Consider the following 14,197-nt stretch of genomic DNA (forward strand, 5'->3'; position numbering starts at 1 on the left):
CTTCTCCCTTTTTCTGAAACAATAGCATAACATCACAACATATATATATGATGTAAAGTGTCTAGCAACAGACGGACCAGAAAGTTGATAAATCGCTATAACCTAATACCATTATACCACTTATAATGCATGATCATTTGTTTACTTAACATCATGTTACATGTTAAATATAACGTAATGTGTATTTGATGCACACTCGCTATATTACTATTCATGTAATGTATTATTTATTTATTATTTTATATCATTTCTTTCCTCGTCGTGTTTTCCCCTATAGTTTAACTATTGTTTATCTGTAACTAGTATGAAACAAAACGCATATTATTAAAACAAAAAGGTTATTGCTATCGATATAAAAAGAAGGAGATGCGGTATGTTTTCCAAATAGACTACCAACCAGAGTTGAAATGAAGTAGATATAAACAATGAACAGCCACCGTATGGCCTTCAACTTTGTGGTCTTTGAAAAAAAGCTTTAGTTCATTTTCGCACTGTTTTGCTGTTACTAAGAAACTAAATAAGCCTGTTATTAGCCAATAACCGAATAGGTCTGTTGTAAGCCACTAACTAAATAAGTCTGTTGTTAGCCAATAACTTAATATGCCTGTTGTTAGCCAATAACTAAATAAGTGTGTTGTTAGCCAATAACCGAATAAGTCTGTTGTCAGCTAATAACTAAATAAGACTGTTGTTAGCCAATAACTGAATAAGTCTGTTGTTAGCCAATAACTAAGTAAGTCTGTTGTTAGCCAATAACTAAATAAACCTGTTTTTATCCAATAACCCAATAAGCCTGTTGTTCGCCAATAACTAAATAAGTCTGTTGTTAACCAATAACTAAAAAGCCTGTTGTTAGCCAATAACTAAATAAGCCTGTTGTTATCCAATAACTAAATAAGTATGTTGTTCGCCAATTACCGAATGAGTCTGTTGTTAGCCAATAACTTAATAAGCTTGTTGTTAGCAAATAACTAAATAAGTCTGTTGTTAGCCAATGACTAAATGAACTAGCTGTCAGTAACTGCCAGTTCTTTCCGATCTGTAATAAGTTTCATTTTGTTGTTGGGATGTGTTTACAAGTTCCCGTCTACGTCAATTTCAATTTGTATCCATCTGATAAATAAGCCTATTTCAAAGGCTTTTTATAGTTTGTTTTTATGGTGTACTGTTACACCACTGTCCTAGGCTAGGGAGGGTTGGCGCTTTCTAACGAGTTTAAGTCAGGAGCCTACAATACAGGTGTTGTCGTTTGTTGCTGTGTAACATATTTGTTTGTTTTCGTTTATTATTTTGTATAAAAATTAGGTCGTTATTTTTCTCGTTTGAAATTATTTACTTATGTCATTTTGGAACCTTTTATAGCTGATTATGCGGGTTAGATTTTATATATGGATGATATCTTAATAAGCCTGTAATTTGATAACTGAATAATATCTTAATAAGCCTGTAATTTGATAACTGAATAATATAAGCCTTTAGTTCGATAATAACGAAATAAGTCAGTGTATCGATAATTACTAATAAGCCTGCAATTCGATCATAACTAAATAAGTCTGTAGTTTATTCAGTTTTGTTTTCTCCACTTTGTTTACACGGTTGTTCTTTTTTCGAATTATTATTGAAAACACTGTTTATGTTTGACATGCATGTTGTATCCTAGAATTGTTTAGGGGCCAGCTGAAGGACGCCTCCGGGTGCGGGAATTTCTCGTTACATCGAAGACCTGTTGTTGACCTTCTGTTGTTGTTTTTTTTTATGGTCGGGTTGTTGTCTCTTTGATACATTCCCCATTTCCATTCTCAATTTTACTGGATAAACTCACCTTACAGTTTGGGACCTAGATTAAAAAAAATACCTCATGAATAATACCTTGCTCATTTATGGTCTCATTGGCAACCACCAAATTCTGAAAGGAAATGGGGAATGTGTCAAATAGTTACCAGGGTTATAATTTTATACGCCAGACGCGCGTTTCGTCTACATAAGACTCACCAGTGACGCTCAGATCGAAATAGTTAAAAAGCCAAACAATAACAAAGTTGAAGAGCATTGAGGACCCAAAATTCCAAAAAGTTGTGCCAAATATGGCTAAGGTAATCTACTCCTGGGGTAAGAAAATTCTTAGTTTTTCGAAAAATTCAAAGTTTTGTAAACAGAAAATTTATAAAAATGACCATATAATTGATATTCATGTCATCACCGAAGTACTGACTACTGGGCTGGTGATACCCTCGGGGACGAAACGTCCACCAGCAGTGGCATCGACCCAGTGGTGTAAATAGTTATCAAAAGTACCAGGGTTATAATTTTATACGCCAGACGCGCGTTTCGTCTGCATAAGACTCATCAGTGACGCTCAGATCGAAATAGTTAAAAAGCCAAACAAATACAAAGTTGAAGAGCATCAAAGCGACATCAACACGACCATAGAGCAGACAACAGCCGAAGGCAACCAATGGGTCTTCAATTTAGCGAGAATTCCCGCACCCGTAGGTGTTCTTCAGTTGGCCCGTAAAAATATGTATACTAGTACAGTGATAATGGACGTCATACTAGACTCCGAATTATACACAAGAAACTAAAATTCAAAATCATACAAGACTTACAAAGGCCAGAGGCTCCTGACTTGGGACAGGCGCAAAATTGCGGCGGGGTTAAACATGTTTATGAGATCTCAACCCTCCCCCTATACATCAAGCCAATATTGAAAAGTAAACGCATAACAATAGGCACATTAAAATTCAGCTCAAGAGAAGTCCGAGTCTGATGTCAAAAGATGTAACAAAAGAAAATAAATAAAATGACAATAATACATAAATAACAACAGACTACTAGCAGTTAACTGACATGCCAGCTCCAGACCTCAATTAAAATGATTGAAAGATTATGTCTTCATCATATAATATCAGGCACAATTCTTCCTATAATATCATACATACTATCATGAAATATATGAGAAGAACATAACCCGTGTCATGCCAACAACTGTTTAAAAAAAATATATATAAATGTGTTTAGTTCCGATGCAAAGACCCTATAAGTGAATCAATATTAAAGCCAAAATATGCAATCTTTAATGACCTGACAACAGTATCGTAACTTTATCCCTTCTTAAGGTCTGTTTAAAGGTTTTGTAAGCTTTTGAGGTGAATACTGTCATTTTTGCGCTTTGTAAAGAATATTACCATAAAAGATTGGATGTGAAATACCTGAACGTATAAGATGTCTGCATGTTGAGTTATATTTACGAACTATTTCCTTATACCGGTGATAAAATTTGGTAAATTTTTTGACCAGTTTGTGATATCGAAAACCCTGGTGCAATAATTTTTTCAGTAATACATACATTTAAAATCTAATACGTTGTTACATACACGAGCGAATCGTACAAGTTAAGATATATAAACACCACAAGATGGTGACAAGGGAACGTCACCATCTAAAAATGGATAATTAACGATAGGAAATGAAAAATCCTCTCTTTTGTCATAAATTTTTGTTTTAAGCTTCGCGTTAATGATATAGATATCAAGATCGTGGAAAGGGCAGTGGTCATTGTTAGTACCATGCATCGTTTGAAAAAGTTTGAGTTACACTAAAAAACAGTTTGTAAGAAACAGCTGATTCAAAGTAGATAGCAGCATTAAAGTCATATGAAACGAGTGACTGGTATAAAATAATGTTTATCCAATTCTCGAACCAAAGCAGGTATATATCATGTTTTGAAGCCGGAGTTTACCGATTGTCACATTATAGTAAACAACCATCTAAAAGCATAGGTATTAAGCACGTGTAATATGTACAATCATATAATTGTTTATTTTAATGACAAATCCATGCGTATTGCGATTGCCGGATTTTTACGAGGAGGGTCACGCTAAGGTCACTATGCATACGGAAAATATGTCGGCGAATTGCCTCCTGGAAGCAAGCAATTAAAAATAAATAAACTTCTTCTAAATGTAGACAAATTAAAGAATTTTCCTCAGAAAAAAGTATATAGATATAGGAAGATGTGGTGTGAGTGCCAATGAGACAACTCTCCATCCAAATAACAATTTAAAAAGTATATGTACATAAGGTGTATAATGAAAACTACCCATTCAGTTATTAAAAACATATCTATGTATTTTTTGGATTTGACTGAGGTTTCATATGACTTTTTATTAACATATATTTGCTTTTGCTCCACTAGTTTTGTGGTTTTGGGTTTTATAAACATATACTTTTTATTTATAATCGAAAGTTTAATTATCTAATTGAGCAAATGTATAAATACAAAATATATTGATGTTAGCTTTATTTTATAGTCTATTAAAGCATGTAATCAATATTTATTGCATTTTAATTACACATAAGTATCGAAGTCACAACAGGCTAATGCCTTATGGTACCGAAGTAAAAACACGCTACACCTGGCTGTTGGTTCATACGTACAATAGAAATATATGAACATCCATTAATTAGTCTGCGTTATGGCCGCACATGGTATGATTCTACATAACACAAATATATATTGACTGTTTTATATTAGTGGGACAACATTATCCCGGAAGTAGAGCCCATCAGAGCAACATCCAACGCTTTCATAACACTATTTTTATTTACAATGATCTGCCGTAAAGTACAATCGGTCATAATTCGTATCATGTAAAGCTGTTTGACTTTACCATATACATTAATGGTCTGACTTATTTCCATCTGTAACACGTGCTTCACAGTATAGATGCATACTTAACTCTTTGATCGGATATAATAAATATAACATTTCCACGTGTAATAAATGATAAAAAGTCTAAATAAGCCCCGATTAACTTTTCTTTATGTTATTTATTCGTCATTTAATTATTTGAGTTTACGGGAATTCTTTATAATATCTGCAGTAAAATTTGTTACAAACAAATCTGTATCGAACTGACAAATTTTTGCTTCATTTCAGATAAAACTTTTTAAGCATGAATACATTTCACCTTTAGGTTGTTTAACAACGTACAGTATGGAGACAAAACTCTCTGTTATAAAAACAAATAATGTGTAATGATGTAGAAGTATATAGATCTACATCTATACATATATGTAGGCCGATAATGTATAATGTAACTCAAGTTTGAAAGTTTTGGGCATTTAAAATTTTCATCGTTTGTAATCATGACTTGTAATGAATTTGTAGTCTTGTTTTTACTCTTTATGTCATACTGTTTCATGGGGGTCGAAGGCGAGATGAGAACTCTAGACGAAAGAACATGTGCACCAGGATTTGTTTGTGTTCATGGGTACTGCGACAAATCACGATATTACTGTGTTTGCGATTCTGGATGGAAACAACCTTTTTGTGAAACCTCTGAGTGCAAATGTGTGGACGGTGAACTTTGTGTATTTCGAAATGGCATTTACCGTTGTGAAGAGGAGTCAAGTAATTTCACAACTGACGCAACGTCAATTGAAACCTACCAGACGTCTAATATGGACAATGGAACAACAGTTTTACCATCCAATGTTTACTGTGTTAACAATTCTGGATGTGAACATGGTGTGTGTAAACAAGGACGTTGTATATGTGATAGTCAGTGGGCTGGTAATCGATGCGGAAAGCAGTGCCCGCGATTTTGTTTCCCGCCAAAAGCATGTGTGTACAATAACGGACAATCATCGTGTGCAATTACAAACAAAACTATAAACGACATCACAACCAATACTGTTGGTGTTGACGGTACAACAATTAATACATCTCTCGATAGCCAAGCTAGGAATGTATGTTCTCATCTTTATGTCGCAAGAACTATTCGTGAAAGGGAATGTATGCCTAATGGGTTCAGATGTGATTTTGGAGTGTGTAATGCGATATACTTAGCTACACAAATAGAAATGAATTGTACGTGTGATCCTGGTAGTTATGGAGGCCAATGTGAAAAGAAGTGTTGTCGAGATTGCAGTCCACCCTATGGTGCTTGTCGTCTGAATGAGACTGGCTATGAGTACTGTGATTGTAACCATGACTACACCGGGAAACATTGTGAAAGGATGAGACCAGTCAGTAAGTTAGTTTATAATACTACATGCTATAGGAAGAGTTTAAGGACACTGCGATTGTCATGCTTACTAAGGCTTATGCTTCTTCAAGCATTCATTGCAACGTTTGGTAAAACTATTAAGACTAAAGTCGTATCACGAAAACAAGATGCGGAATTGCGTGGAGTCTTGAGTCATACAGTACCCATCTCCAATGTATACCAGAATTTTTCGAAAAACTAAAGATTTTCTTATCCCAGAAATAGATTACATTAGCCGTATTTGGCAGAACTTTTTGGAATTTTAGGTCACAATGCTCTTCAACTTTGTGATTGTTTGGCATCATAACTTTTTTAATCTGAGTGTCACCGGTGAGTCTAATATGTAGACGAAACGCGCGTCTGGCGTATTAAATTATAATCCTGATACCTTCGAGTACCTTTGATACCCCCTCTCACCGAAAAACAAAACAGTACTAACAACAAACAAACAAACAAACAAAAAAGTGTTAGATTGACCACATACAAAAGGTAACGCTTTTTACGGAATGCAAAATGTCTTTATAATAAAATAATGGCTGTCAACAGCTCTTATCGGAAATGTACTGAATACCTTTTCCTTTTAAATATCAATTTTACCTTCAACATTCGAGAAAAATAAAATATGAAAATAAAAATTAAGAATGAAAGACATTAAATGTAATATCTTCATAATAAAATTGTCAATCCCATCTCTGTTCTTTTGAATTATACACACGCTGTATTTATACAATCGGAAATGACGCTCTTTAATGAAATCTATCATACTTAAACATGATATTATGGGAAAATGGTTTAAAAAACTGGACAAACAAGTACCCGGATATAAAAGTACCAGTCATCCATGTAAATAATAAAACTGGACAAACATGTACCCGGATCTCTATTGTTCGATTACATTAAACCATAGCCCATTTGAAATCGTCTCGCAGTTTTCAGCGTAATCACTTAATGTAAAGGTGTTAATGCTCTGCTGAATAATTTTCGATTTTAATGTATATATTTATAAGAGGTGCATAACGGGTTTAGCTGAGTAGCAACTTATAAACAAACATACCATCGCGTAGATGTAACTACACTTTGTGTATTTTAATCGACATTTAAAGTATGATACACTTTTATTGATACTTTATATATAATATTTTATGAATTGTGGCAAAGGAGAGGCGACATATACAAGAGGGAGATTCAAACTCAGTGATTACTGATAGTCTTCATAAAAGTATTATGCCGGCTTTCTCGATCAGTAAATTCAAATGAAAAGTCTGAGATAAATTAATGCAATTGACAATTAGTTCTAAACTGGTATAAAACAGAGTGTGTCACTTAACAAAGAACAACTATCAAACGATTTCTTAAACTAGTCGGTCACAATTTTAAATTTGGGAACTTTTCATAATTAGTAGAAAAATTTATCGTTTATTATTAAAAATATGATGCTGGTTGTTAATCATTTAAGATTTAAAACTCTTTTCTATTTAAGAATTACCAGTAGACACTTCTTGGACATGGTGGGTTATTGTTGGATCTGTTATTGTGGTATTTTTTCTCTTTGCCATAGTTGGTGCGATTCTGTATTGTATGTGGAGGCATAGAGTTCTCATGATTATGAAAATTGTTCACAGATTTCAACCGTTTGAAGACGGTGGTAAGTATTTTTTTTTTTTTTTTTTATATTAAACACTTTTAACAAAGTCATTGTAGTAAATTACTTTGCTCTTCATGGTGCCTTTAATTAGAATAAAAAAATATCTTAAAAAATCTTAATATCTTAATTTTTCTATCAAAGGTTTTATATGCAATCAGCTTTATTAATCTTATTATGATGTGAATACCATGCGCATTGCAAGTGATTCAGGAAGAACCATAAGCAGGTGTAATCAATCGTCACCAACACTCTTAAGTCAAAAATAAATATAAATAGCGAAATTTTGAAAGCATATATTCCCCAAGAGATAATAGATACGAATCATGAAATGTCTGAGAGCATACAATCCAGAATGTTTATAGTTTACAGTAAAACTGTTCAACACGTATATGTATAAAATCAACACTTTAAACTGTGAAATTCAAAGTGACTTTACTCAATGGATATTTTTCTCATTTGTAATCACAACACATCTTCTCGGTTTTATATTCTTACATATATATTATTTTACTAAATATTACAGGCAATATTTTTAAAGATGACTTATACAGATTGTCATCTCTGAACCTCTATTATAAAATCAATAAATATTTTAACATAAAGGTAGATAGTGGGTGAGTGCTGAAAAGCTGAATTTTAACTTCAAACCTAATATTTATATTTTGCATCTTCAATGTAAACATGTATATTAAAATTACAAATTACAGTTGCTGAATTAATGCATTACATGCAATATCGAAAAGAGTCTCATTGGCACTCGCACCACATCTTCCTATATCTATTTTAGTTGTAATATACCTACATTTATTCGATACACAATATTTTAATTTGATTTCCCGTCAATTTACTAACACCAAATATTGGTAAGTTTCTAACATTAAACTACAATTAATTCAAAATACGAAGCCAAACTTGCTATAGCTTCATAATTTTGCTGATAATCTATATGTGTCCTCTACCGAAAATAGTTTATTGTATTGTTACTGCTATATTGAGGATAAAATTGTCAAACTAGGTACTACCACCATATTTGTTTTTGATAAATCAAAACATAAATAAATATGTATTGTTTTACACAAATTCTAAAACCTAATGGTTCTTTATTCTATTACTGTTGATATAGTAAACGTATTTATATTTTGACAATGCACAAGTTCGTTTTTTTTCTCAGACCATTTATGACGTTCTGATGTGTGCTGATTAGTATTTTTCAGACTGAGAGAAAAAAAGTAAAATCATAAAACAGCCGAACGCCGAGAAAAATTCAAAACAGAAATCCCCATACCAAATGGAAAAATCAAAAGCCCAAATACCTCAAACGAATGGATAACAATTGTCATATTCCTGACTTGGTACGGGCATTTTCGTATGTAGAAAATGGTGCATTTAACTTGGTTTTATATCTACCTAAATCTCTCACTTGTATGACAGTCGCATAAAATTCCATTATATTGACAAAACAAACAAACATACTAGGCAAAAACTTTGGTGCAAAAGTCAACATTGTGTTATATCTTAATTACTATAAAAAAAAAAGGAAATATGTAACAAAAAATACAACAAGGCATAAAGACAAAGCAATTAGTAAAAATGAAAGAAAAGAATACAAAAATTTAACATATCACAATTATACAATGACGAGATGTTCAAGTACAGAGCACAGTCAAATGGATATAACCAATAATATAACACGTTATTTTAGATGATAAAAAATATCAGTACTCAGAACCTATACTTCAATAGCATCATGTACTATTTACTATTCGTGAAGTTGATACGGAAAATTTATCAACAAGGTCTTGCTACCTTCCGATGAACTTTTTTTTAAGAAAAAGGACGCGACGTTCTTTGACTTTTGGTTCTAAACTTTCTACTAAGAAACTAATGACGTTTTACAAAGCCTGAGTATCCGCTGCAAGCGCTTGAGTACCGAATAAGCTAGATAATGTATGTGAGCCTGATGATTGTTATTGTGTATATCATTTCAGATGATACGGACTTTGATACATACAGATCCTTAGAAGTAAATGTTATATTGTTTATCATTTTCAGATGATAGGGAGTTTGATTCTTTCTTGTCATACAGATCGACGGAAGTAATATTATACGGTGTATTCTTTCAGATGATAAGGAGTTTGATGCCTTCGTATCATACGGATCGTCAGAAGTAATGTTATACGGTGTATTCTTTCAGATGATAAGGAGTTTGATGCCTTCGTATCATACAGATCTTCAGAAGTAATGTTATACGGTGTATTCTTTCAGATGATAGGGAGTTTGTTTCTTCCTTGTCATACAGATCGTCGGAAGTAATGTTATACGGTGTATTCTTTCAGATGATAAGGAGTTTGATGCCTTCGTATCATACAGATCGTCAGAAGTAATGTTATACGGTGTATTCTTTCAGATGATAGGGAGTTTGTTTCTTTCTTGTCATACAGATCGTCGGAAGTAATGTAAAACGGTGTATTCTTTCAGATGATAGGGAGTTTGTTTCTTCCTTGTCATACAGATCGTCGGAAGTAATGTTATACGGTGTATTCTTTCAGATGATAGGGAGTTTGTTTCTTTCTTGTCATACAGATCGTCGGAAGTAATGTAAAACGGTGTATTCTTTCAGATGATAGGGAGTTTGTTTCTTTCTTGTCATACAGATCGTCAGAAGTAATGTTATACGGTGTATTCTTTCAGATGATAGGGAGTTTGTTTCTTTCTTGTCATACAGATCGTCGGAAGTAATGTTATTCGGTGTATTCTTTCAGTTGATAGGGAGTTTGATGCCTTCGTATCATACGGATCGTCGGAAGTAATGTTATTCGGTGTATTCTTTCAGATGATAAGGAGTTTGATGCCTTCGTATCATACAGATCGTCAGAAGTAATGTTATACGGTGTATTCTTTCAGATGATAAGGAGTTTGTTTCTTCCTTGTCATACAGATCGTCGGAAGTAATGTTATACGGTGTATTCTTTCAGATGATAGGGAGCTTGTTTCTTTCTTGTCATACAGATCGTCAGAAGTAATGTTATACGGTGTATTCTTTCAGATGATAGGAAGTTTGTTTCTTTCTTGTCATACAGATCGTCGGAAGTAATGTTATTCGGTGTAATCTTTCAGTTGATAGGGAGTTTGATGCCTTCGTATCATACGGATCGTCGGAAGTAATGTTATTCGGTGTATTCTTTCAGATGATAAGGAGTTTGATGCCTTCGTATCATACAGATCGTCAGAAGTAATGTTATACGGTGTATTCTTTCAGATGATAAGGAGTTTGATTCTTTCTTGTCGTACAGATCGTCGGAAGTAATGTTATACGGTGTATTCTTTCAGATGATAGGGAGCTTGTTTCTTTCTTGTCATACAGATCGTCAGAAGTAATGTTATACGGTGTATTCTTTCAGATGATAGGGAGCTTGTTTCTTTCTTGTCATACAGATCGTCAGAAGTAATGTTATACGGTGTATTCTTTCAGATGATAAGGAGTTTGATGCCTTCGTATCATACAGATCGTCAGAAGCAGATGAAGAGTTTGTCTATAAACGACTTTACCCTAAGTTGGAAAAAGAGATGGGATTTAAACTTTGTTTACATTACAGAGACTTTGTACCCGGGGATAGTAAGTATTACATTTACACTGTTTTACGCAACACGACGGGTGCCACATGTGGAGCAGGATCTGCTTACCCTTCTGGAGCACCTGAGATCACCCCCAGTTTTTGGTGGGGTTCGTGTTGTTTATTCTTTAGTTTTCTATGTTGTGTCATGTGAACTGTTGTTTTTCTGTTTGTCTTTTTCATTTTTAGCCATGGCGTTTTCAGTTTGTTTTAGATTTATGAATTTATGACTATCCCTTTGGTATCTTTCGTCCCTCTTTTCTTTTACTCTCCTGGTGAGTGACGGTATGTATTGACCTTATAGACTTTATATACGTGAGGCTGGTGAATATTGGACTATTAAACCCTTATAACTATACACGTGATTATCTTGAGTATTGGCCTTTTGAGATTTCAGGAATCATAGAATTGTTGTTGTTGAATATTGACCTCTTAAATCCAAGAAATACGGTGATGCTGATGAATCTTGGTCTTTTAAGCCTTAAGAACTATTGACGTGGTTATGGTGAGTATTAACTTTTTGAGATTTTAGGAATTATATACCTATAGATTCTGTAAGAGTAAGTGAACTATGTACCTGACAGAAGTAAGTGCTAGTATATACTTCTTTGATGACACTATAATGAAATAGTTAAATGTTTAAGGGCATGTATATTTGAAAAATTTACACACCACTACTCTGGTTTGGGTCACCTGCAGGTGTTTTAAGAGACGACTGAAGGCACTTCTCTTCAAAGATTATGTAGCATACAATTTAAACCATAAGTAATTAAGCATATACTCGGAGGTATCAAAAGTTAAAAGAAATTAAAGGTAATCATTTATATAGAATGTCGTGCGGTACTTTAAATCCACATTTATCAGCCCAAACCAAATGTTACAGACAATTTTTTATATTGTTGTCTTTGTATTGCAATTTAAATGAATTATACACCACATATCCTTTAATGGACACTGCATTGATATTTTATTAATCATAAATTCCCATTTTACAGCAATAGCCAACAACATAATATGGGCCATAAACAACAGCCGCCGTACAATTATCGTGGTCAGTCAACAATACATACAGAGCGACTTCACACGGTTTGAGTACCAAGTAGCCCAGACTGAAATGTTAAAAAGGAAACATAAGATAATCCCAGTACTTCTGGAAGACATCAATCATTTGGAGCATGAAATGGACGAAAATCTGAAAATAATTATAGAATCTGTAACTTACATTAAATGGCCAGGTGAAAATAATTCCAAAGCTTTAGACCAGTTCTGGAAACAACTACATTTATCATTACCAAAGAAACATAAACAGTCATCTTTCTCACCTCATAGTTTATCAGACAGTATTTCTTCGTTTAGACTCAGTGATAAAGGCAGTCAAGATATTGTCTCCGTATCTAATATAACTAAATTCGTGAAACCAGAGAAAAATCCACTGGTAGAAATTCGGGACTCTGGGTCCTACCATAGCTATTGTGACGATCAGGATGAATGTAGAAATGATGATGACAATGATAATTCAAGTGAAGTTCAAATTGAAATTGACATAGATCATGTGGAAATAAAATGCTAAACAGAGGAGTCGGATTAAGACGGATAATAGTATATACTGAACTGTATGTACCAGAAGTGTTTTCAACGACGGATTTAATAAAAAATCTTTTATCAAGCTGATGAAGGTAGTATCGTAGAACGTTTTTCACCGAAGTTTATAAAATACAGGTACCGTATGAGCGATTTGGAAGAAAAGCTACTGTGTAGATTTATCAATGATGATTTTTTTTGTTAACATATTGTGAATTGTTTATTCATCGAATGATCGTTACTTGAAGGATGATTGATACTGCAAGAAATAGTGTAACCATCATATGTGCATGTGCTGGCGGGTGAATTTATCTGTGATTTTGCTATACTTGTAACTTAATGCAAGTAACGTAAATAATATTTAGCCTTTATTCACATAATAAAAATAGAACTGAACAACAAAAGGAACATTTAAAAGAATCATGAAAAACTTCCTAGATAAACTTTGGTATAGCATGAAAAAAGCAACAGAAGTATACAGTTGTTCTATAGTCATAAATCTATTAAACGAAAACAAATCTGTGTCATAAATTAAATGAGAAACACACAATTACTGTAAGAGGATATCAACTGAACCAAAGAAATAAAGACAACAGTAGTGTACCACTGTTCGAAAGTCATAAATCTATTTAGAAAAATAAATGCGGGTTCGAATTAAAACTGAGGAAAACACATCACTATCACAGTTTTTAAAACAAAGAAACTACCGAAACACTATGCAATAAAAAAATAAACGACAAAGCACCACACAATGACACGAACTATAAGATAACAACTGTCATTTTTCCTTACCTGATACATGACATTTTAAGAAAAAATGGTGAGTTGAACGCGCTTTTATTTCAATATTAAACACTATAATGACAACATTACGTGACAGGAATACAGTACAAATAAATGCAGGAACATTCAGAGCAGAGAAATACACAAATAAACAATACAATAGTACATTTTGTACATTTCGACATGCAAATAAAGGCTACAGTAGTATACCGCTGTTCAAAACTCATAAATTCATGAACAAAAAGCAAACCGCAGAATAAAAACGAACACGTTAAACAACATAAGACAGCACAAAAACGTTACAACAGAACTACGATCTTTCTGTCACACGACTCAATCAACGCCACAAAAATGACGTCACATGTAAACTTGTACAACATTGATACAATTAAAGATCAGATTTCTAAACGCATACATAGAAATGGTCTATTTGATAACAACTGCCATATATCTGACAGTATAAGATATTTTAAGAAAAATAGTGGTTTAAAACTTGACGTATGGCTTTGTAATTACTAAAACCC

At 33.3% G+C, this 14,197-nt stretch overlaps 1 protein-coding gene across 1 annotated transcript; it reads left to right on the forward strand.

The window, feature by feature from the left end:
* The first annotated feature begins 4,939 nt into the window (after positions 1-4,939).
* Positions 4,940-14,121, forward strand: LOC134697051 (uncharacterized). Its single transcript, XM_063559072.1, has 4 exons — positions 4,940-6,034; positions 7,531-7,695; positions 11,168-11,311; positions 12,305-14,121. The coding sequence occupies exons 1-4, from the start codon at positions 5,149-5,151 to the stop codon at positions 12,877-12,879; spliced, it is 1,770 nt and encodes a 589-aa protein (XP_063415142.1). The 5' UTR covers positions 4,940-5,148; the 3' UTR covers positions 12,880-14,121.
* The last annotated feature ends 76 nt before the right edge of the window (positions 14,122-14,197 follow it).

This window comes from Mytilus trossulus, chromosome 1 (genome assembly GCF_036588685.1).
Source record: "Mytilus trossulus isolate FHL-02 chromosome 1, PNRI_Mtr1.1.1.hap1, whole genome shotgun sequence".
NCBI lineage: Eukaryota > Metazoa > Mollusca > Bivalvia > Mytilida > Mytilidae > Mytilus > Mytilus trossulus.

Excerpts from the sequence above, each read along its gene's own strand:
- LOC134697051 (XM_063559072.1), top strand. The coding sequence starts at position 5,149 with ATGACTTGTAATGAATTTGTAGTCTTGTTTTTACTCTTTATGTCATAC. Across the intron at positions 6,035-7,530 it reads TGAAAGGATGAGACCAGTCA|AATTACCAGTAGACACTTCT; the intron begins GTAAGTTAGTTT and ends TTTCTATTTAAG. Across the intron at positions 7,696-11,167 it reads TCAACCGTTTGAAGACGGTG|ATGATAAGGAGTTTGATGCC; the intron begins GTAAGTATTTTT and ends GTATTCTTTCAG.